Raw genomic sequence first — 20376 nt, forward strand, 5'->3', positions numbered from 1 at the left:
CCCTTTTCCTTTCCGGGCCTCGGTTTCTCCATCGATTTTATAGGGAAATGCTCTAGCTTTTCTGTACTCATTGTATGGCAATCATGTATGCAATATCAGCATCACCCAGAAGCTTCTTAGAAATGCAGACTCTGAGGCTGCACCCCAGACCTCCTGAATCAGAATCTGCAATTTAACAACAACCCTGAGTAATTACTATGTACATTAAAGTACGAGAAGCACTAAGTCAGTCATTTTTAAAGTTAAAAAAATTTTTTTAAATTAAAAGCTATAGAATCTTCTTCTCTCTCCAAAGTCTTACAGATGAAAACACATTAAGAGGGGAACCACCCACTCTGTTCATCACATGAGTGGGGGTGGGGATCGTGGGGTATGGGCTAGGGGCATGGGCTTTATTGGGATGGGCATCAGAAGGGAGGAGGAAAAGAAGCAGTCCCAGTGGGCGAGGGTGGGTGGTGCCCCGTCTCCTCAGGCCTCTCCTGACCAGGTTCCCCCAGGAGCCCTTTCAGCTCAGACCTCCAGGGTCCTCAGTTTGATGGGTTTGGAAAGGTGGGCTTGAAGAAAGGGCGCTTGATGGTCCACAGTCTAGCGATGCCTTTTCCTGCTTGTCCCCATCTTGGTGTCCTCCTCTGTTCCCTGAGAAATCCCTGAAAGGGTAGCCGGTGCTATTCTTAGCATGACAGGATGGCGAGCAGAGAATGTGCTAGTGCATTATTTATGCCTCTGAGTCAACAGGATTGCACTCAGGTCTCCCAGAACACGGCCCTCCCCAGCGGCCTTCATCAGTGCCTTCCCAGGACCCGTGACCCACCCCTCTGGCCCCGAGCATCTCTGCTCTGTGCATCCAGCCCCCACGCTGGGAAATGGCTCATGAAAGACAATGATGAGCTGGGATCAGGAAGAAGTTCGAGATGATATCTCATTTCTCACCCATTCGGGTGCATATTAATCAAGCATACGACACGTGGTAGGTGTGGGCTCCCTGATGACCACTGTGTGGGTTCCTGCCTTCCAGGAGCTCACACTTTAGCCTGCAAGTTAGTGGCGCTCCAGCATTGCAGGCCAGATGCTGGGTACTTCGCACAAAAGACCTTATCCTCACAATCACCCTGAAGGATAGGAATTAGGAGACCCCTTCGCAGAGGAGGAAACTGAGGCTTAGCGTATACAAGGTAGTGATCTGCTCAGGTGGGATCTGGACTCAGGTTGGCTGGAACAGAAAGACCATTCCAGATCAAATGGTAGCGTGGAGCATTAGGGCTTTGGGAACCCCCTGCCCTACCCAGTGAGAAGGGCGTTTCAGCTGGAAGGAAATTAACTGGCTGAGGTTGTCCCATTGTCAGTGAACCCCAAGTGACTGGAGAAGTCAGTGCACCCGGAGTGGAAGGACTGTGTTTGCTGTGTACACAATACGCCCGCCGTGGGCTGGGAGGCAAAACGTTATGGGATGAGGTGACAAGGCCCCGAGGTGGCACATCTCACGAAGCTGAGCCGAGGACTCTGGCTGGGAGCCAAAGACCTGTGTTCTGTGAGATCCTGGCCAGGCCCCTTGACCTTTCTCTGCCTCAGTTTTCTAGTCTTTAAAATAGCATCACAATCCCTGCTCTACTTCTTTCTCTGATGGATGTGAAGCTGCTAGGAAAACTATAGAAGTGTGTGCACGCTCAAGGATGGTGTATGATTACTACATATAATTACTTATGTAAATATATTTTCTCAAACTTAGTTTTTGTTGACGTGGGTCTATTTGCCAGACTATGTTCCAAGCATTTCCCTATATGTTCATTTACTTATAAACACATTTATAGAATCATGAGCTCTAAAGCCCACTGGGTCCCCAACCTAGCTGTGCTTCAGAACCCCTCAGGGAGACTGTTAATGTGCATATCCTGTGGTCCTGGGTCTGGGGCGGAGCCCAGGAATCGGCATGTTGGACACACTCCCGGAGAAATTCTGCAGCACCCACAGGTTTCCGATCTGGTCCAGAGAGGGGACAGGACTTGCCTGAGGCCTCGCAATGTGTTGGAGACGAGGTTGCGACTAAAACCCAGGCCTGAAGCTCCCAGTCTGGCCTTTTCCTTCTACTCCTCAGCTGCCCCCTGAGCAGCCTAAAGGCATGAAGCCAGGGATGCGGATGACTGTGATGAGCGATGATGCCAGTAGCGGCTGATCCTGTTGACAGTGCTGTGCTAGGCGTTTTACATGGCTTTTCTATTTAACTGCAGTAGGGGTAGAAAAGGGGACATTCTCCACAGCAACATGATCCCTTGGGACATTTGAGCATCAGGTGGCCGATTTTAATGTAGCCCTGGAAATGGGAAACCATGACTGAGGTGCAGAGATATGGAGAAGTGAATTTGAAACCACGCCATCAGGGCACTTGCCCTCCAGGCAAGGGTGGTCTGGTAACTCAGAGACAAGGCAGGCTGGCAGGAGGGAGACACATATGTCCGCCCATAAGGTGTGTACCTGCTGCACGTGCACCTGTGCCAGTCTGCCACCTGAATACCTGTGTGTCTTCACATGCATACCGACGGGTGCTCTGTGCACACACACTGGTGTGTAGGTTCTGCCCCCTCTGTGGGTGCACACGCAAACAGCACCTTTGTGTGTGGGTGTGTGTGCAGAGGAAGGTATACTATTGCTGGCTAGGCTCTCACCAGCATTAGGGAGCTGTCCAGAATGTGTGTGTTACAGGGTGTGTGTGTGTGTGTACGCACAAGCACAAATGGTTGCAATGCAGGGGGGGTCCCTGAGACCCTGCAGGCCACTAGAAAGGCCACTAGAGAACCTGGTTTCCTTATTCATGTCCCACCTCCACATTACGTGCACCATCCTCAACCTGCCAGGTGCGAGCCTGCCTAGGGACCTTAGCACTAGCTGTTCCCTCTGCCTGGTCTTTCTTCCCCTAGAAATGCACAAGCCTCACTCCCTCACCTTCTTCACTTCTTCACTCAGATGTGATTTCTCAGTGATGCCTCCTTTGATTACCTTATTCACCTTTGCACACCACTCCCCACCCTGTGCAGTCTGTATATCTCCCACCCTGGCTTTATTTTTCTCTATAGAATTTACCATCTGACTTAATTGTAAGTCAGATGGTAAATTCTATAGAATTTATTATAGAAGTAATAGAATAAGATTATAGATATATAATATAACAAGATTATAGAAATAGTCTTATTTATTATTTGGCTCCCGTGCTAGAATGCAAGCAGGGCTTTATCTGTTTCTCTTCATGGCTATGAACAGTGCCTGGCCCTTAGTTGGTGTGCAATAAATAGCAGTTGAATGAATGAGTTCATACACCACCTATACTTGTTTTCTTTAAATTGTCTGACTTTTGTTGCTGAAATATCTACTTTTACCTCTCCCTAAGCAGTAATATACCTTTGATGGATTTATTATCCTCCTTTTCTAATACACACGTGAAATTTACATAACTAGTAAGATGTTATTAAGTATCAGGGTACCACTTAAATCCTTTTGCTCCCACTAGAGGTGTGGGGGTACCACGCTCTAGGAATCACTGGTGCAGGCCAATCCCTTCTCTGAAACACATGGACAAACTGAAACCCAAAGAGGGTCAGGAACTAGTCCAGCATCTCACCCATATTGTGACAGAGCAGACTGGAACCAAATTTCCTGACCTCCAGCCTGCTTTCCTTTTGCAGTTTGAGGGACAAGGGGAGGGTGAGGCTGGATGGTTCAGCCTCTCCTCTGGCTGGAGACTCCTCCAGCTGGAGGGGAGCCACACATGCCTGGTAACCGGCGAATGGCATGAGGGGATGGCAGGATCGGTAGCCTCCTGCCCACTCAGGACCACAGCGCCCTCCTGGCTGCAGGTCTACGTACTGAGTGGTGGGAGCCTGGGCCATACCGTCCCTCCCAGGAGTCTTGGGTCTGGGGCCATCCAAGGGGGTCTGGGCACTCACATCCAGTAAGAGGCAGACCTGGGATTCAAACCTGGTTATCTCCTGCTACAGCACAGTTAGCTAGAGGTTGACACTGGGGTTCCCTTGTTGAGAGGATGCTGGAAGGGGGAGGGGAAGGTTGGGCTGTGCCTGACTGTGAGCAGAAGAGGGAGACCAGCCCCAGAGAGGGCTGGAGAAGGGAGGGAGACAGACAGCGCCCTAGCCTGGTACAGTTATACAAAGGTAGGTTTGTGCAAAAAGCTGAAGTTAAATCCCCCTCAGGTATGCACAACGTTTTATGCTATAGAAATAATTTGTGCATCTCATTTGCTCAGCAGTGACTCTGCAAAGCAGCTATAATCATCCCTGGTTTACTGATGAGGAAGTTGAGACTCAGAGGTGAGGTGACTTACTAAAGGTAGCCCTCACAGGATGCTTTGTTGAGCAGGACGTGGGAAGGGAACAGGCTGCACCTCTGGTTGGATTTGGTAAAGGAGGGCTGTCTGGGGGAGGGCAAGCAGGCTGAATAGATATGGGAGTAAGAGGCAGGAGTGGAGAGGGTAGACCACTGACTGGCCAAACTACCTTCGCAAATCATAAAACCTTTCTGAGCCTCAGTTTCCTCATCTGTAAAATGGGTATGACAGTACTTCCAGTTCACAGCTTGCAAAGATAAAACAAAACATAATGAAATAATGATAATAATGCCTGGAACATAAGAAGTGCTCAGTAAACAGCAACCTGAGTAGTAAAAGTGAAGGGCGCCCAGCCTCTGGCAAGTTTGCCCTCTGTGGTCACCTGCCACAACTGAAAGATTCCCAGCACCTTTCCCAGCACCTTCTTCAGCAGATATGAGTGACCCTGAGAACAAAAGAGGGTTGGCAGGCCTGGGGGAGTGGTGAGGGGCTGCGGGAGGCTCGTCTATTCCAGGGCCTGGCAGTGAGGACGCCTCGGGGAGAAGTAGCAGCGTCCCCATCCCCGCCCCAGCCCAGGACTGTCTCTCCTCTACAGGGTGGGGAGGCGAGCTGGGACTGCAGCGTGCTGGGGCCGTCATTATCATTCCTCCAGCATTTTTTCTCCCCGTTATTTATTTTTCTGTGAGGAAGGAATGTGGGGAATTTACCACAGGGCGCTGGCCTTGCTTTGGGTAGTGCAGCGGCCTCTTCTATGAGAGGGAAGCAGCAGAGACAGATGGCTGGGGAGGTGGAGGCGGAGGAGGGTCCCGGCTGAATCTGTGGCCCCGGCGGTGGGGCGGTTATGTAACCCACCCGGAGACCCAGGGCCGATACCACGGTGCTTCTGAGCTCTAGGCATGTGCCTTCCCATGTACATAGCTCCCTTGGAAAACTACCTGGACCACCCCAGTCACCCTTAGCCTCTGGGCAAGCCCAATGGTGGACGTGTTCCTCTGTCAGAGGTGCCTTCCTCTCCAGCTGTCTTGACTGGAGGTGTGAGTGGAGGAGGGTAGAGGATGGGGTGGGGATCACCTTGAGCCTTCCAGCCTCCACTGCACTGTCCCATTGCTTGAAATGCTTCCACATCTCCATCTTTCAAGACCTAGGGCATATGCTGCCTCCTCCAGGAAGACTTCCCAGATTTCTTCATCTTCATTCATCTCTCTCTTAAGCTCTATATTCTCCTGGAACTCAATGGAATATTCTGCCTCTTGGATCTAACACTGCCATTTGAGGTTTCATCTCCCTCTTCACCCAAAGGCTTGTTGCTACCTCCTTCCTTCCTCTCTCCCCTTCCTCGAGGAACCACCCTCTAGATCTCTGACCTAGAATCTCCATGACTCTGGGATCTAGACAAATCGAGAATTCGTCTCCTGGGGTGAATGGTGGAGTAAAATGTGAAGGTAGATTTGGACTGTGGGAGTGCTCATCCTTCAGTCATTTGTTTAGTCAACACTTAGTGAACCCCTCCTGGGTGACGGCCTCTGCTGAGTCTGGGGAATTTAGAGAGAATGGGACCAGCTCCGGCCCCAGGCTGCCACAGGGACAAGAGCAAGGGCTGTATCTTTGTCGAGAGACTTGGGCTGGGTGCTGGGGACCCAGAGATAGACTAGGCTCAGCCCTGCTCCTGGCAGAGGCATAGTTTAGGGGAAATTCTCTCTCTCCCGCCCTGGCTCACCACCTTTTCGCCTCCTGGATTAAGTGTTTTCTCTGGAAGGGTAGGGTGTGGTAGTCCTTTCTGTACTCTCAAGGCTCCCAGGGCTGGGATGATGGAGGCTGATGCAGCAGGAGAGGGCTTGGGGGTCGGGGGGAGGCCTGGCTTACCAGGGCTGGACTGGGGGAGGTGGGAGCCTGGGTCTGAGCTTGGCTCCCTGTGAACCAGCCCTTTCCAGTTTGTTGTGCACCTGGAACTGAGCCTGCCTCTCTCTGGGTCACCGTTTCCAAGTCCCTGAAAATCTAACTGTAGATTAGTGTTTAGGCTAGTAGAGCAGGCAGGAAGAAGGTGGTGGCTCCTGGCCTTTGGGAGAGGAGGACCGCATAGCAGGGCCCTCGTCAGCCAGCAGTGAGCAGTGCCTGTGGCCTACAGGGATATCTGCTAGCCAACACCCATGCCGACCTGACCTGGGAGCCCTCGACTTAGCCCACCCATCCTGCCCTGCATGATCCCGAACCCCTGTCAGGGAGATACCAGGAGTTGGGCCAGTCCCAGCCTCCTTTCCCTTGGGCCTTGGTTCCTGAGCTTTCTCAACCTGTTGTTTCCTCCAAGCCCTGCTCCTGCTCCGAGGCCCCTGGGCCAGGTCGAATAGGGGAGGAGCACTGATCGAGGAGTCTGGATGGATTGATGAAAGCTTCCTGGAGGAAGTGGCATTTGGGCTGAGCCTGGGACAGTAGGTGGGGAAAGTGAGTGTGCTTTGTGGGCAGAGCTCTTCAGAAGGAGGGGCCCAGGCTTGGGATCAGTCAGACTCCCGGCTCCAGCTCTGCTCTGCCTGTCCCTTGCTGGCTGTAAGACCTGGGGTGAGTTGGCTAATTCTCTGGGTCTTGTTTTCCTCATCAATAAAACAGAGGTAAGGGGGCCTCCTGTATGAGTTGCTGTGAGGATTCAATGAGAAGATATATGCTAAACCCTTAGCTTGGCAGCATCTGGAGCGCCTCACGTGTTGGCTGTTGTCATCCTCATTGACTTCATCCTTTCTGCAAGCCCCCGGGGAAGGTGTAGGGGACAAGGCGGAAGCAGTTGAGGCCCCTGTCCCCCGGCTCTTGCACTCTCTGGGGGAAAATAAGACCCAGACCCTGACTGCTGCAAAGCAAGATGTTGGGAGGAGGCAGCATGGCCCATGTGATGGGTCCTGGGCTGGGTGCTGGGCCACCCTGGGTTCGAATCCCAACTCTGCCTCTGGCTAGCTGTACCACCTAAGTCACTTCACCTCTCTGAGCCCGTTTCTCCCCTAACATGGAGATAAGGGGACTGCTGACCTCCCCGCTGCTGTTAATGGAGCCAGGGCCTGGCATGGGGCATGTGGTAAGCACGCCCTGGACGAAAACTCTGACTAAAACAAATAATATGCCAAGTGATGAGGTTATTAAGCGGTGCAGATAAAACACTGATGATCTGGGGATTGAGCATGTAGAAAGGATAGGAGACAGAGACGGGTTCCGGGTGGAAGGGTCTGCGCAAACCCACAGCGGAGGCTGGAACTCGCAGGGCAGGTGTGGCACCACGAGCCACTGGACTCCCTCTGACCGTTGTTGAGTGCGCAGGGAGCAGGTGAGCGAGCTCTCGGGCAGACCCTGACGTCAGGGACCCTGAATGCCAGGATGAGGACTTGCTGCTTGATCCCCCATGTCCCGGAGAGGAGGAGAGCGGCCCGACACGAGTGGAGCCAGGCGGGAGGAAGATGGATCTGGCAGCGTGGGGTGGGTAGATTGGCGGGGGAGAGACTGGGGGCGGAGAGACCATTTAAAAGGCTGTTGCGAAATCGGTTTTCCTGATAAAGAGCTAGGCTGAGTCATCTGTGGAGGAGAGAAGTCATATCCAGCTCCTCCGCGTTGCCGTCAACGTGGGATTTTCCTCTTTGTCAGCTAGTCGATTGGCTGCCTTTCGCGGAGGCTTTGAGAAGCAAGGCCGGCTCGGCATCCAGAGGGAAGCTGGGCCGCAGGGAGGACCCAGCCAGAGTGAGTAAAGCGAGCACCCAGAGGTGCCTTTGTGGTTTGGGGTGCGTGACTTAGGGCATACAGCAACCTTCTCTGGTCTCAGTTCCCCCTGGGCATTAAGGGAGAGGCATGCCATGACTTCTGCCGGCCGGTTGGTGGCCAGGCTGGAGCTAGGTCTGGGGCTCTTCCCTTCCATTCCTATGCATCTCCCGTGTCTGGCAGTCCTTCCCACCTTAGTATGAATTATTCTCTGCAAGGAAGCCTGGCAAGTCTGCTGGGACTCAGGCAGTTTGCACTCACCAGGACTTTGGCATGGATGGAGAACTCCCCAGGGAAAGGAGGCTGTGTCATTTCCTCCTTTCAGCAGGGAGGATGCGGGGCAGGGGCTGGCAAGGTAGTCAGGCCATTACTCAGGTCCAGTTCATCTTCCTGCCCCCGGCTGAGGCCGAGGTTGTGCAGCAGCCAGCCATTGGTTCCTTCCTGACCCCACCAGGGGGGCAGTTAACCCAGCCTGTTTACCTGTCCCGTTGCCAAGACTCCCAGGCAGCCACAATGGGCCGTCTCCAGCCAGTCTCTCTTCCTACCTCTGGCTCCCTGTCCCACCCCACCCTACCCGGGCCCTGGGCACTCCCATTGACGGCAGCCGTGTGAAGAAGAATTTCCTTGAATTCTCTCCCTGTCCTGACCTTCTGCTCTGGCCTCCGTTCCCCTGCCCTGCCTCCCTCCTCTGGATCCTCTGTCCAAAAGGCCTGGTGGCTGGCAGAAGAGGCAGCTGCCTACAGAAGTAATGGGGTGGGAGAAAGGGCTTATCCCTGCCTGAGCACAACTTGAACTCAGGTCTCCTGACTCCCCACACCGTGCTCTTTCTACTCCACTAGGTTTTTTTTTGGCTGTGTTGGGTCTTCGTTTCTGTGCGAGGGCTTTCTCTAGTTGCGGCAAGCGGGGGCCACTCTTCATCGCGGTGCGCGGGCCTCTCACTATCGCGGCCTCTCTTGTTGCGGAGCACAGGCTCCAGACGCGCAGGCTCAGTAGTTGTGGCTCACGGGCCTAGCTGCTCCGCGGCACGTGGGATCCTCCCAGACCAGGGCTCGAACCCGTGTCCCCTGCATCGGCAGGCAGACTCTCAACCACTGCGCCACCAGGGAGGCCCTACTGCACTAGTTTTTTGCGTCCTAGAAGTCATTTCTACCTTAGTCACAATGAGTTCATCAGCTCTTCTCCTGAGAGGAAGAAGGGCGACAAAGCACGAGTTGCTCTGGGCAGCTGAATATGAAGAGGAGAGGGCACTGCTGCGGGCACTGGTCACGAGATGTGGAAACGGAGGGGTCTGCAGACCAGCATCCAGGAGCACCAGAGTCTCTGTTGGTGCCCCTCCCACCAGAGTCAGGGTCCAGAAGGCAGGGTGGTTAAGAAATGAGATTCAGCAACCAGATTTTGAGTTTTGAATCCCAGCTCTGCTACTTAAAAGTCATATGACCCTGGGCAGGTCTTTCTGAGCTCTGGTTTCATCTGCAAACTGGGAAGAATGCTAGTACTTATCTCTTGGGGTCATTGGGAGGATCGAACAAGATGATGGGTCTAAAGTGCATGGCACAGCACTTTACACTGGGCAGTAGTGAGGGCTCACTAATTATAGCACCCACTGCGATCTTCATTCTAATGGCTGTACTCAGGGCTTCTTGTCCCCCTTCCCCACTTAGGGATTCAACCCTGTTGGACCCAGGTCTCCTGACCCTGGGCAGCTCTTCCTTGAGTCTGCCCTCACCCCTCCATCTCCAGAAGGCTGGTCTTCAGAGCTCCTCATCCACTGTCCAGGGTGGGGCTTTCAAGGGCCAACCCTGAAGAGGCTGAGGGAAGAGGGGTTGTTAGGACTTGTACAGGTGCAGGCTGCAGCCAAGCAGATTGGGGGCTCAGCAAGGGGTCTGTCCCCTGTGGGCCTTGGCCACCTCTTGCCTCTCTGACACCAGGGACCACGATCTTGGACCCACCTGGCTGGGGCATCACTAGAGGTGGCAGTTCCCTAGTCTGGGGAATTTTGAATGGAGCTGCCACCCCCGGTGCCCTGCAGTGGGGGACTCTGGGATGCCCGTACTTGGCCCAGCCCCCCTTCTCCCAGCTTTGTTTGTGCAGGGTGGCAAAAGTCGTCTGGATTGCTGGCTGGGTCTGGTCCAAGCCTCCTGCCAAATTCCTTTTCCGTGGAGTCATTGCAGGCTGGGATGGGGGGCACGGGAGCTCCCTCGGAGGAAGGGCTCTCTCACCCGCTGGCCTTTTCTGCTGGATTCCTCTTGTCCCAGAACAACAGCGTGGGGAAGGTTCACAGCCTGGCTGGGGGTCAGCAGACCAGGTCTTGGCCCATGGCCTCCTCTGCAACCCCTTCCCTCCCAGGCCAGCTTATCCCTGAGGGCCCTTCACTCTCTGACACTGGAGCATTTTCTAGCCCCATGGCCCTTAGAACCAGCCTTGGGATAGGACTGAAGCAGAGGTGAAGAGAAAAAAGAGAAAAGTGCAGGGATTTGGGAGGTCTGAATTACACAAACACTGAAGCCCTTTCTAGGAGCCTGGCACTGTGGGAATCCGCTAGCCGGGTACACAGTAAGAGCCCAATCAATGTGAGCTACGATGGCTGCAGTTGTGTCATAAGAGCCACTGGTGGGACTAGGGATGTTTATCCTGACCATGCCCCGTGGGGATGTGATCTGTGACTGAGTCTCTGCAGGGCTCTCAGGTTGGAAAGAGAAAGCTCTTTATCTGTGTGGCAGTGAGGGGCAGAGTCATGTCAAGAGGTGGGAGTGAATATAAGGGCGACTTTATAGCTAAAGAAAGAATGTTAATTAGCAGAAGGCATATCTTCAGGGTAGTGAGCTCCCTGTCAGTTGAGGGTATAAACAGAGGCTTGTACACTCAGGGACATGGTTTTAGGGACGCAGGAATTGTGTGGGGAATTGGACCCGGTGACAGCCATCTCTAAGATTCTGAGGTTCTGTGATTTGGGGCAATGATCCCTGCCTCCCAATAACTCTAGAATCCCCTGCCGTGTGACCTTAAGACAGTCACCCCTCTCAGGACCATGATCTGTAGGGTGAATCTCCTTTGCTAGAAGAAGCTCTGACCCCTTCCAGGGTGTCACGTGGGGTCACCATCAACTCCATCCCAGGGTAGCATGAGCCCTCAGTCCTCTCTACTTGGGCTGAATGACAGTAACCCCCCTGGCATCCACGATCTCACTGTAGCCTCCAAACCCTAATGTCAGTGCTTTTATTACCTTCTTCTCAGCTAAGGAAACTGGCTCCGAGAGGTGCAGTAAGTTGCCAAGGTCACACAGCTAGCAAATAGCAGAGCCTGGATTTGGGCCGGGAGGCTTGGTTTCTAAGCAGACCTGAGGAGATGGACATCGCGTGAGCTGAGCAACCCCTCCTGTGTTGCTGGCTTGTCCCCTACCTAAGTTCCCCCCAGGGGAGCAGCCTGGCCCAACCCCCAAAGCCGTCATCATGGGGTGATCCAGGCAGGAGAGGAGCCCCACCAGGAGGAAGCAGGCGTCAGGGGCGCATGGGGCAGGCTGTGTGCTGTCACCGTTCTGGACCTGTGGGCACAGGTGTGTGTGGTGGGGAGCCAGGTCGTGATGGGAGGAGGGAAGAAGGAGGTTGGAGCCAGAGAGCCTGTGGCTGCTGGGCCTGGTCCCAGTGAAGCAGCTGTCGGCAGCCACTCTGTCCTGTGTCACAGGGCCTCCCCACTGACCCTAGTGTGAGCTCTACCCTGCACCACTCTCCGAACCTTGGTTTCTTCATCTATAAAATGGGGGTGGTAGTGAAATAGCTCCTCTATAAGGGCCCTCCCAGCTCTGAGAGTCCATGAATTCTGAGCCTCGCTGGCAAGATGCCTAGAAAAACTGTCCCTGGAGACCCACTCAGCATGTCATGGCCAGTGCTAATGAGGGCAAGATAGGAGGAAGGGCAGGGTCAGATTCCTCAAGAACTAATTAGCTTCCCTCGGTGGGGGTGGGGTGACAAAGGGAGGAATTTTCCCAGCCACCGACTGAGCTGCTAGCCCGGCCACAGGCTGTCCCATCCATCTGTCCATAGGTTCATTTGTTCATGCATCCATTTCTTCATTCCTTATTCAATAAGCACAAATTAAACACTGACTCTGTGCCAGCCGGGCACTGGTGATATAAAAAGAAATGGTTGCCTGTAGTGAACTTACATATTAATAGGGCCTGACCCCCAGCCTGATCCCTGACCTCAGGCCCCAGACTCCGGTCCTAGCCTGCAGCCCCAGACTGAACCCCGACTCCCACCGACTCTGTCCCCTATATGTCCCAAAGGGACCTTTGGGACAAGCAGGCAGCTTGAGCATGTACTGTGGACCCAGCGAGAACTGGTTCTGACTCCAGCCTTGCCACCCTTTGCTGTGTGATCTTGGGTGAGTTACTTACAAGTCTCTAGACCTCATTTTCCACTTCTGTAAAATAGGGGCAAGTAATGCTTGTATCCTAGTGTTCTTGTGAGGATAAAATGAGGTAATGCAATGTTCTAGTAGAGTCACTGAAATTAGCCCAATTTATTACTTTTATAATATTAAAGTATGAGAATTTTTCAATGATTGTTTAAATGAAAATGGTAAGAAATTCTGCAAGGACTTGGAAGAAACTATTAACAGTTGTTACCTGATTTGTGGTGTGGAGCACTCAGAGGTAGAGAGACATTTTTTACTGTATACTTTTTTATGTTTTTAAATTTTTAAAAAAATTTTAGTCCACGTAAATGTATTACCTATTCTAAAAAGAGGAAGTGTCAGTGTTAAGAAATGACTACACTATGAGTTTGAAAGTGTAAAGGGCCCTAAGATATGCACTTAGGCATGTGAATATCCTGCAGGTTCATTCATGCACTCAGTAATGCTTACCGAGTGCCCACTTTTTGCCAGGCACTGTTCCAGGGGCTAGGGTTAGAGGGATGAACAAGTCAAGCAAGTTCATTTCCCCCTTAGAGCTTGCGTTCTAGGTGAGGGAGATAGATAATGGACAAGGAAACGTGTAAGGAAGATAATACTGAATTGTGTTGAATGCTATGAAGAAAACAAAACAAAGAGATGGGTGGGGGGGGGTATGCTGATTATAGAGGAAGGCCCCTCCAGAGAGGTGACATTCACGTGAGTCCTGAGCGATAAGGAACCAACATGGAATGCCACCTGGGAAAAGATCATTCCAAGCAGAGAGAACAGCAAGTGCAAAGGCCCTGGGGCAGGAACAAACTTGGCATTTTCAAGGAACAGAAAGCCAGCCAGGAAGACGCCAGTGAGAGAGAAAGGTGGCACAAGATGAGTCCGAGATGTAGTGGGGCCTTGACTGCTAGGGCGAGGTGTTCTTGCTGAGTTTGGTAAAGTGCCACATCAACAACCTTCAGGCGGAATCCAAACAAGGGGGCAGTTAACACTAAAAGGGTAATCAGGGAAGGTTTTACATGGGTATTTGAGTTGGGCCATGATGGTTGGGTCAGGGATCTTTATGAGGAGATTCTAGGACACGGTGAGTAAAGATCAAATTCCGGAGGAAAAAGCCATCTGTAGTGGGGGCATGGGTGACCATCTGTCTGTCTGTCTGTGTACCCCTGTGGCTCTGCAATCCCATTTGCTGACTCGGCCTCTGTCCCTCCTGCAGCGCTGGGCCGGAGCACTAGCCTCACCGAGAAGGATCTAAAAGAGGCCAAGGCGAGGAGCCAGCAGATCGCAGCCCAGCTGACCACCCCTCCCAGCTCCAACTCCCGCGGTGTCCAGCTCTTCAACAGGCGCCGGCAGAGGGTGAACGAGTTCACCTTGGAGAGCCGCGGCCAGAGGGGACAGAAGCCCAGCCAGGAGTCCCTCAGGGTGACCCCCGCCAGCCCCACAGGCCATGCCCGAGGGCTCAGCCTGAGTCCCACCTCACTCCCTGAACCAGGCCCTCCGAGAAACCCCGCCTGCCAGAGCGCTGACACAGGGGTCCCTGGTCACAGCATGGAGGGCTCCTCAGAGGAAGCCAGCTTGCTGCGGCACCTGGAGAAAGTGGCCAGTGAGGAAGAGGAGGTACCACTGGTGGTTTATTTAAAGGAGAACGCGGCCCTGCTGACGGCCAATGGGCTCCACCTGTCCCAGAACCGAGAAGCCCAGCAGAGCCCCCCAACTCCACCTCTGGCGGAGGTCCACAGCCCAGCCACAGATGCCAGCCAAAACCTTCCCTCGCCCGGCGCCACGGTCATCAATCCACCTTCCAACAGCAACCACAACCCGCCAGCCACGGATGTCGATCAGAACCCACCCGCAACTGTCACCCCGCAGAGCCTGCCACTGTCCAGCGTCCAACAGAATTCTTCAGAGGCACAGCTCCCGCCGAAGGGTGCAGTGCCAGATTTCAAACCCAGCACCCCGTGTGCTGGTGGGCAACCCCAGGAGCCAGCTGCGGAGGTGAGATCCAGCACCCTACTAATTGATAAGGTATCAGCTCCACCTACCACCACCAGCACCTTCTCCAGAGAAGTTACTCCCATCTCCAGCTCCAGGCCCCCAGCCCCAGATTTCATGTCCAGCTCCCTGCTCATTGATGTCCAGCTTGGTGCCCCAGTGGTGTCCACGGAACAAGAGATGTCCGGGCGGGCAGCTGCCACCACGCCCATCAAACTGTACAGCGAGGTCCACCTCACGCTGGCCAAGCCCCCATCTGTGGTCAACAGGACGGCCAGGCCCTTTGGGATTCAGGCGCCAGGCGGCACCAGCCAGATGGAACGAAGCCCCATGGTAGAGAGACGACATCTTGGAGAGAAGGGTACCGCTCCCCGGCCCCCCAGCGTGGCAGACAGGAGCCCTCGGCCACAGAGGCACGTCATGTCCCATAGCCCCATGCTGGAGAGGAGGCCCGTGGCACAGCGAAGCCCCGCCTTGGAGAGACGCCCCTTGGGGAACTTCACCCCACCCCCAACCTATGCCGAGACCTTGTCCACGGCCCCCCTGGCTTCCCGGGTTAGGTCTCCCCCCTCTTACTCTGCCCTGTACCCCAGCTCCGACCCCAAGCCTTCTCATCTAAAGGGCCAGGCAGTTCCTGCCAGCAAGACGGGCATTTTGGAGGAGTCGATAGCCCGCAGGGGCAGCCGGAAATCCATGTTCACCTTCGTGGAGAAGCCCAAGGTGACCCCGAATCCAGACCTGCTGGATCTGGTACAGACAGCAGACGAGAAGCGGAGGCAGAGGGACCAGGGGGAGATGGGCGTGGAGGAGGAGCCCTTCGCGCTGGGGGCCGAGGCCTCCAACTTCCAGCAGGAGCCCGCCCCCCGGGACAGGGCCAGCCCCGCAGGTGCCGAGGAGATTGTCCCCGAGTGGGCCTCATGCCTCAAGTCACCGCGCATCCAGGCCAAGCCCAAGCCCAAACCCAACCAGAACCTCTCCGAGGCCTCTGGGAAGGGGGCTGAGCTCTACGCCCGCCGCCAGTCCCGCATGGAGAAGTACGTCATCGAGTCTTCGGGCCACGCGGAACGGGCCCGCTGCCCTTCACCCACTATGTCCCTGCCTTCGTGCTGGAAGTACCCCACCAACGCGCCTGGCGGCTTCCGAGTGGCATCCCGAAGCCCGGCTCGGACCCCACCTGCCTCCCTCTATCATGGCTACCTGCCTGAGAACGGGGTCCTGCGCCCAGAGCCCTCCAGGCGGCCACCCTGCCAGCTGCGGCCCTCGCTCTTTGTCCTCTCACCCATCAAGGAACCTGCCAAGTCCTCGCCCACGGCCGCCCCGCCTGCCAAGCCGAGCTCCCTGGACCTGGCGCCCAGCCTGCCCAAGGCGGCCCTCCCACCGTCGCCTGCCCTGCCTCGGCCCTCCCGCTCCTCCCCAGGCCTCTACACCTCCCCTGGCCAGGATGGCCTCCGGCCCACTGCCATGAGCCCTACCTACAGCAGTGATGTCTCGCCCGTGTCTCCCTCCAGGGCGTGGTCTCCCCGAGCCAAGCAAGCCCCCAGGCCCTCCTTCTCCACCCGGAATGCCGGGATCGAGGCTCAGGTGTGGAAGCCTTCCTTCTGCTTCAAGTAATGGACCCCACAGGGATCCCGCTGCCTGTCAGAGCCTGCTCTCCGAGGGCTGGATGGAGAGCAGGAAGTGGCACAGGGCTGAGTCAGGAGTATGGGGACTCAGGTCTCAAGGGCTGACACTGCCACCAGCTAGCTTTGTGACGTCGGGCAAGTCACCTCCCCTCTCTGAGCTGCAGCCGCCCCTTCCCTACCACAGAGTGGTTCGACTCCATGTCTGAGGGATCTGAAGTCTGCCACTGCGGGGGGAGGAGGGTCACGGAGAGAGAACTCCCTTGGCAGGCCCTAATGAAGCTGGGGGGCTTCACCTGGCCTTGGTGAGCTGTAGTGATGCCAGCGTCTTGCTGAGGGGCTTCTGCAGCAAACAGAGCCTGCCCTTGCCTGTGGGACCAGCCAGCCAAGGGTCTGCCTCCTCAGCCACCCCGGTGGGGCCGTCCTCACTGGGGCCCCAGCTCTGGCATCTTTCTGCCTCTTGCTGGATTCTCACCTCCACAGGTCTGTCTCTTCCACCCACCTCTGCCTTCTGGACACTGTTTCCTCTCCGCTGCTTCAGAGACCTTTGCCTCGGCCTCCACATTTTCTCTTCTCCTGGGTTCTGCTGGATGAGGACTCAGCCCACCACTGCTGCCTGACACTCTTCTTCCTGGCCCTCTGCTCAGCTGCCTTCATGCCCTCTCCAAACATCCAGCTCCGCTTTCGAGACAGCTAACGCAGTTCATCCCAGACCTCAGTCCTGGTTCTCCCTAGCTTGCCCTCACTGTTCTGGGATGTGGGAGGTCCCAGGGGACCCCTGAGAGACAGAGAGCCCTGTAGGAGGCTGTGCAGAGGTTGGTGTGCAGCTAGGAGAGAGGCCCCTAGCAGTGTATCCATCAGCTGTTTTGCCTTCAACCTCAGCCAAGATCTGCACGACTGAAAGCAGCCATCTACGTGCAGTGGAAGGGGCCGCAAGGAGAGAGGCATCTCAGCTTCCCGTTTGCTGTGCGACTTTGGCCAAGTCACTTTCCCTTTTTGTGCCTCAGTTTTCTCATTTATACAATGAGGGCCCTCCTAGCTGGACAATCTGTGAGGAATGAGAGGAAAGGCTGGTGCTTTGGAAGAAAGGCCCTGTAAGTGATAAGACAGTCCCCTGGGAAGAGAGGGGAAGGAAATGGGACAGTTGCCATAGGACAGCTGGGGAGTAGATGTAAGGGTGTCCTCGGGAGGGTGTGGCTGGAATGAGCTGCAGCAGGAGGCCAGGAGATCAGAAGTTTAGGCTGGGACTGCTCAGGCTCAGGATCGCCTGGAGACAGTGGGAACACGGCAAGGGCTGGGGCAGGAGCACAGCAGCTCAAGGAAGGGACAAAGGAGACCTTAAGGTTTTGAAAAAAAGGCTGGGACTTAGGAGATCTGGATTCTCAAAGATGGACTCCATGTGTAGCTTTGGGTCTCAGTTTCCCCATCATACTGTGAGGGTTTTGAGTCAGGTAGTCTGAGATCCTCACCACCTCTGACATCTTTGATGTGCTGCAGCCCCTCAAAACCACACTTTGTGGGGGTTAGAGAATATAGACGCAAGAGACAGAATTCAGATGGAAGCTTCCCAAGACCGGGGGTGAGCACCACCCACTTTCTCTTTCCCAGCCCTATTTCTGGGCTCCCCAGAGGGGCGAGGGGTGGTGGAGGCGGTGCCCATGCTGGGCTGAGCCTGCAGTTTTCGTGAGCTCTCGGCTCATCTCCATGGCAACAGGGGGTGCCTTCCCAGTGAGTTCATTCTGCCCAGAACGTGGGGCATGCATGGGAGAGTCGCGAGGGAGCTCGGCTCCTTCACGTCACACCCCTCCCAGGACAGAGTGAAGCCCATGTTCCGGACCCCTGCTCCCTTCCACCCCTGAGGGCCAGCAATGGAAGAGCCCACCCTCCATCCTGCAGCTCCTGTGATCAGGCTGGCTGAGCTCTTCCCTCAACTTTGTTTTCTCTCCTGTTCTCAATACACTCTGCCTCAAATCTGTCTTGCTTCTTTCTTTCTTCCACGCTCACTGGCTGGTGGTCAGGGCCCTCTCCCTCCTCCCCAATTCTGGCCTGGGAAGTGGGGTGGGACTGCTTAGTTACGGCGTGTGAGCCTGTGGTGTGTGTCCACGTGCTGCCTGCATCTGCTGAGTGTCTGGATCTGCCATGGGTACAGATGTGTGCTGGCTTGAAAGTGAGGGCTGCCCTCTCTCTTCCCTGGGTCAGCACTGAGGGAACCAGAATCCTGTGGAAATCATGTTCTGTTTTCTCCTTCCTTAAGAGTTTGGCCAAAAAGTCTGTAGAGCATGGGGGAAAACCCATGCCCCTTATGGTCCAGGTTTGTTCGAATTCTTTAAAAGTAGTATTTAAGTGCCTTTAGCCAGAGCATATATACTTTCTGGTTCCCTCAGCAGCTGCCCCCCGTCGCCCCCATTATTTAAATCTGGCCACTTTCCACAGTCATCACTGCCGGGCTCGTGCGTAAAATGAGTTTCTGCCCTCGTGGAGAGGAGCAAACTGCCATCAAGAGCCAGAAACATGGGTGCTAGGCCCAGATCTGCATCTAACTCCTTGTGTGACCTTAGACAACCCGTGGGCCTCAGTCTCCCCTTCCATGCAACCAGAGGATTACAGAAGCTGTCTGGGAGCTAGCTCTCTTTGATATCTGATAGTTCCTGTCTGACTCTGCTCTACTCATGCCTTCACCCCACACATGTGTCCTGCTTTGGGTCTGCTGCTGGGTTAAGTGGGTGCCCCTTTCTGAATTTTCACCCATGTGCATTTCCAAGGAGTTCTGGTGTATATGGTACATTGAGAACTTTTTCAGAAAGTGAATAATTCTGATTCCCTGCAGCCTTTTTATATTATTCACTGCTCCCCCGCCCCCCAACACACACACACACACACAGTCAGTACCCAGACATGGCAGTCTCGATGAGGTCAGGCCCTGGCCCACCTCCAAAGGATGAGGAGCTGCTCACCACTGCCCCCAGTATTCCAACCCAGGCATTCTGAGAAGTAAATCCTATTACTCCTTCCACTTGCTGGCCCTAGCCTTCCCCTTGTGGCCACTAAAGGCAGACCATCCTTGGAGATTTCAGACAGTTATCATAGCTCCTCTTGCCCCAGCCTGCTTTGCTCCTGGCTGAAAGCCCTGGTTCCTCTGCCTCAGTGCTTGTTGATGGACTTGGATCATGAACTCTTGGCCCTGCTCCCCCCAGCCAGGCTCACTGAAAGATTCCTGAGATGGCTCACAGACAGCAGCTCCCAGTGTCTCTGGCTCACATAGACAGAACTCTGACCCTGGGAGTAAAAGAGGCGGAGCCCATGCTGAGCTATAACTTTCCTACTTGATGATTGGGGCCTTGGATGTCCCCGGGAGGTTCCTAACATTCCCAATCCCATGAAAAATCTGTTCAGACTGCTGTATGTTCCTCTGTAGGTTAAAGGGCTCCATTTCTGAGTCTGGGCTCATCTGGTAGCTGCTGCATTGTTTGGAGAATACATGTACTTTATTGCTTCCTTTTGATTGGGAGAAATTAGATTCTGATTGGATGAGAAGCTGACTGGCTTGGCTGTGGCTAGTTACTGATTGGATGAGAGAATGGATCTTACGAGAGGTTCTAGATTTTGATTGGGTAGGAGGCACTGAATGGACTGGCTAGTTCTGGACTCTGAGGGATGACTGCTGGTGAATTTGGATTGGATTGAAGACTGAGTGGACTGGCTTGTTGCTGGAATCTGATTGGCTGAACAGCTGGATGGTTTAGCAGATACATGCTGGGCATGGATCCCCAAGCCCTGTACTTTCAAATCAGTTCAAACTGCTTAAGCCTGCCTCCCACCTTTAAGCAACAGATAGTCACACACACTTCCTGGTGGGGCAGAACACACCAGATAGTTATTTACACGTCTGAACTTCATTTTCATCACTGTAAAATGGGTGTGATAATACCAGCTACTTCTCCAGGCTGTTGTGAGGATATGATGAGAGAGTAAGGATGAGACCCAACTTTGTAGACTGGAAAGTTCCTAAGGAGGTAGGAAGCAGGTATGACAGTGTATAGCAGAGCAGTGCTTTAGAACTTCAAAGAGGTTCACCAACTTGGCCTCACGGAACCCACACTCCCCACCCCATGCTGGCAAGAAGTCCAGTGAGGGGAGTGTGCTGCCTAGTGAGGAACGACCCAACTTCCTTTTATGTTTCCATCTGTCGGTGGGAACCTCCTCCCTGTTCAAGGTGTCCAAGGAACAATTAGGAGGTGACCATGGCAACATGGCAGGGGGATTGAGACAGAGAGGGCCTTTCCCTAAGTCCAACTTTAGTAATAA

At 54.4% G+C, this 20376-nt stretch overlaps 1 protein-coding gene across 5 annotated transcripts in view; it reads left to right on the forward strand.

Annotated features, from left to right (window-relative positions):
* SYNPO (synaptopodin) overlaps positions 1 to 20376 on the forward strand; it is a 36630-nt gene that overhangs the window by 12821 nt on the left and 3433 nt on the right. For 2 of the 5 annotated variants that reach the window (XM_082381473.1, XM_082381476.1), the window contains exon 2: positions 13677 to 16033. In XM_082381473.1, coding sequence (XP_082237599.1) covers positions 13677 to 16033 — 2357 coding nt within the window. Of the gene's footprint in view, positions 1 to 6858; positions 6884 to 7877; positions 8042 to 13676; positions 16034 to 20376 lie in introns of those variants that run through there. The other 3 variants (XM_082381475.1, XM_082381474.1, XR_014241734.1) reach the window with 3 other exon arrangements.

The sequence above is a fragment of the Balaenoptera borealis genome (genome assembly GCF_965194805.1).
Source record: "Balaenoptera borealis genome assembly, chromosome: 2".
NCBI classification, from domain to species: Eukaryota; Metazoa; Chordata; class Mammalia; order Artiodactyla; family Balaenopteridae; genus Balaenoptera; species Balaenoptera borealis.